Source organism: Aegilops tauschii, chromosome 1 (assembly GCF_002575655.3).
Source record: "Aegilops tauschii subsp. strangulata cultivar AL8/78 chromosome 1, Aet v6.0, whole genome shotgun sequence".
In the NCBI taxonomy this organism is placed as follows: domain Eukaryota; kingdom Viridiplantae; phylum Streptophyta; class Magnoliopsida; order Poales; family Poaceae; genus Aegilops; species Aegilops tauschii.
The window spans coordinates 474,035,950-474,036,632 of record NC_053035.3 but is presented as its reverse complement, the minus strand read 5'-3'; the positions used below and the strand labels follow the sequence as shown (position 1 = coordinate 474,036,632).

The 683-nt window shown below is 71.2% G+C and overlaps 1 protein-coding gene across 1 annotated transcript; it reads left to right on the top strand.

Moving 5' to 3' along the window:
* The first annotated feature begins 314 nt into the window (after positions 1-314).
* LOC141039145 (uncharacterized) lies at positions 315-683 on the top strand. Its single transcript, XM_073506457.1, has one exon. The coding sequence runs from the start codon at positions 315-317 to the stop codon at positions 681-683; it is 369 nt and encodes a 122-aa protein (XP_073362558.1).

Genomic DNA, 683 nt, shown 5'->3' with positions numbered 1-683 from the left:
TCCGCGCCGACCCATTTCGAGCGCGAACTTGTGCCGGGTTTGGGTCGCGGCGGACACCAAACGGACGCGCGGCTCGTCCGCGTCGGGGCCGCGTGGCAGGCGGCCACCTACCTCCCACCGCCCATATCAATGCGCACGCGTGGGCGGCCCCGCCTGTCATCCGCCCAGTCGAACGGTCGCGGTCCTTCTTAAATGGGACCCGTGGACCGGTCGTCGTCCACACCTGCCCCACTCCACCCCGCGGCCTCCTCGAAACCCGACAACCCAGACCCCCAAACCCTAGCCTCGAGCTCGCCGGCCAGCCGCCCGCAGCCATGGGGCTATGGAACTACGGCCGCAAAGGCAAGCACGACCGTGAGGCTGGCTCCTCGTCGGGACGCCGCCGCGGCTCTGTGAAGGAGGAGCCCGCATCGCCATCGCCACCGCGTCGGGCCCCCGCGCCGCCCGCGTTCTCCATCGCGCCAACGGCCGCCGGCGAGCGCGACCGGCATTACATCGAGGCGGCCGTATGCCGCCGTTATTGGGAGACGAGGACGCCACTACCCTGGAGCGACGTCCACCTCCCCAACAACTGGCACCTGTCGGCCGACCGCGCGCCGATCCCGCCGGTCCCACTGAGCGACCGTGCGCGCCGCCAGGAGATCCAGCGCCGCCGCTGCCTCCTTCCGGACGACCTCTTGTAG

What these genes read in the sequence shown, in the direction of transcription:
- LOC141039145 (XM_073506457.1), top strand. Translation starts at nt 315, where the DNA reads ATGGGGCTATGGAACTACGGCCGCAAAGGCAAGCACGACCGTGAGGCT.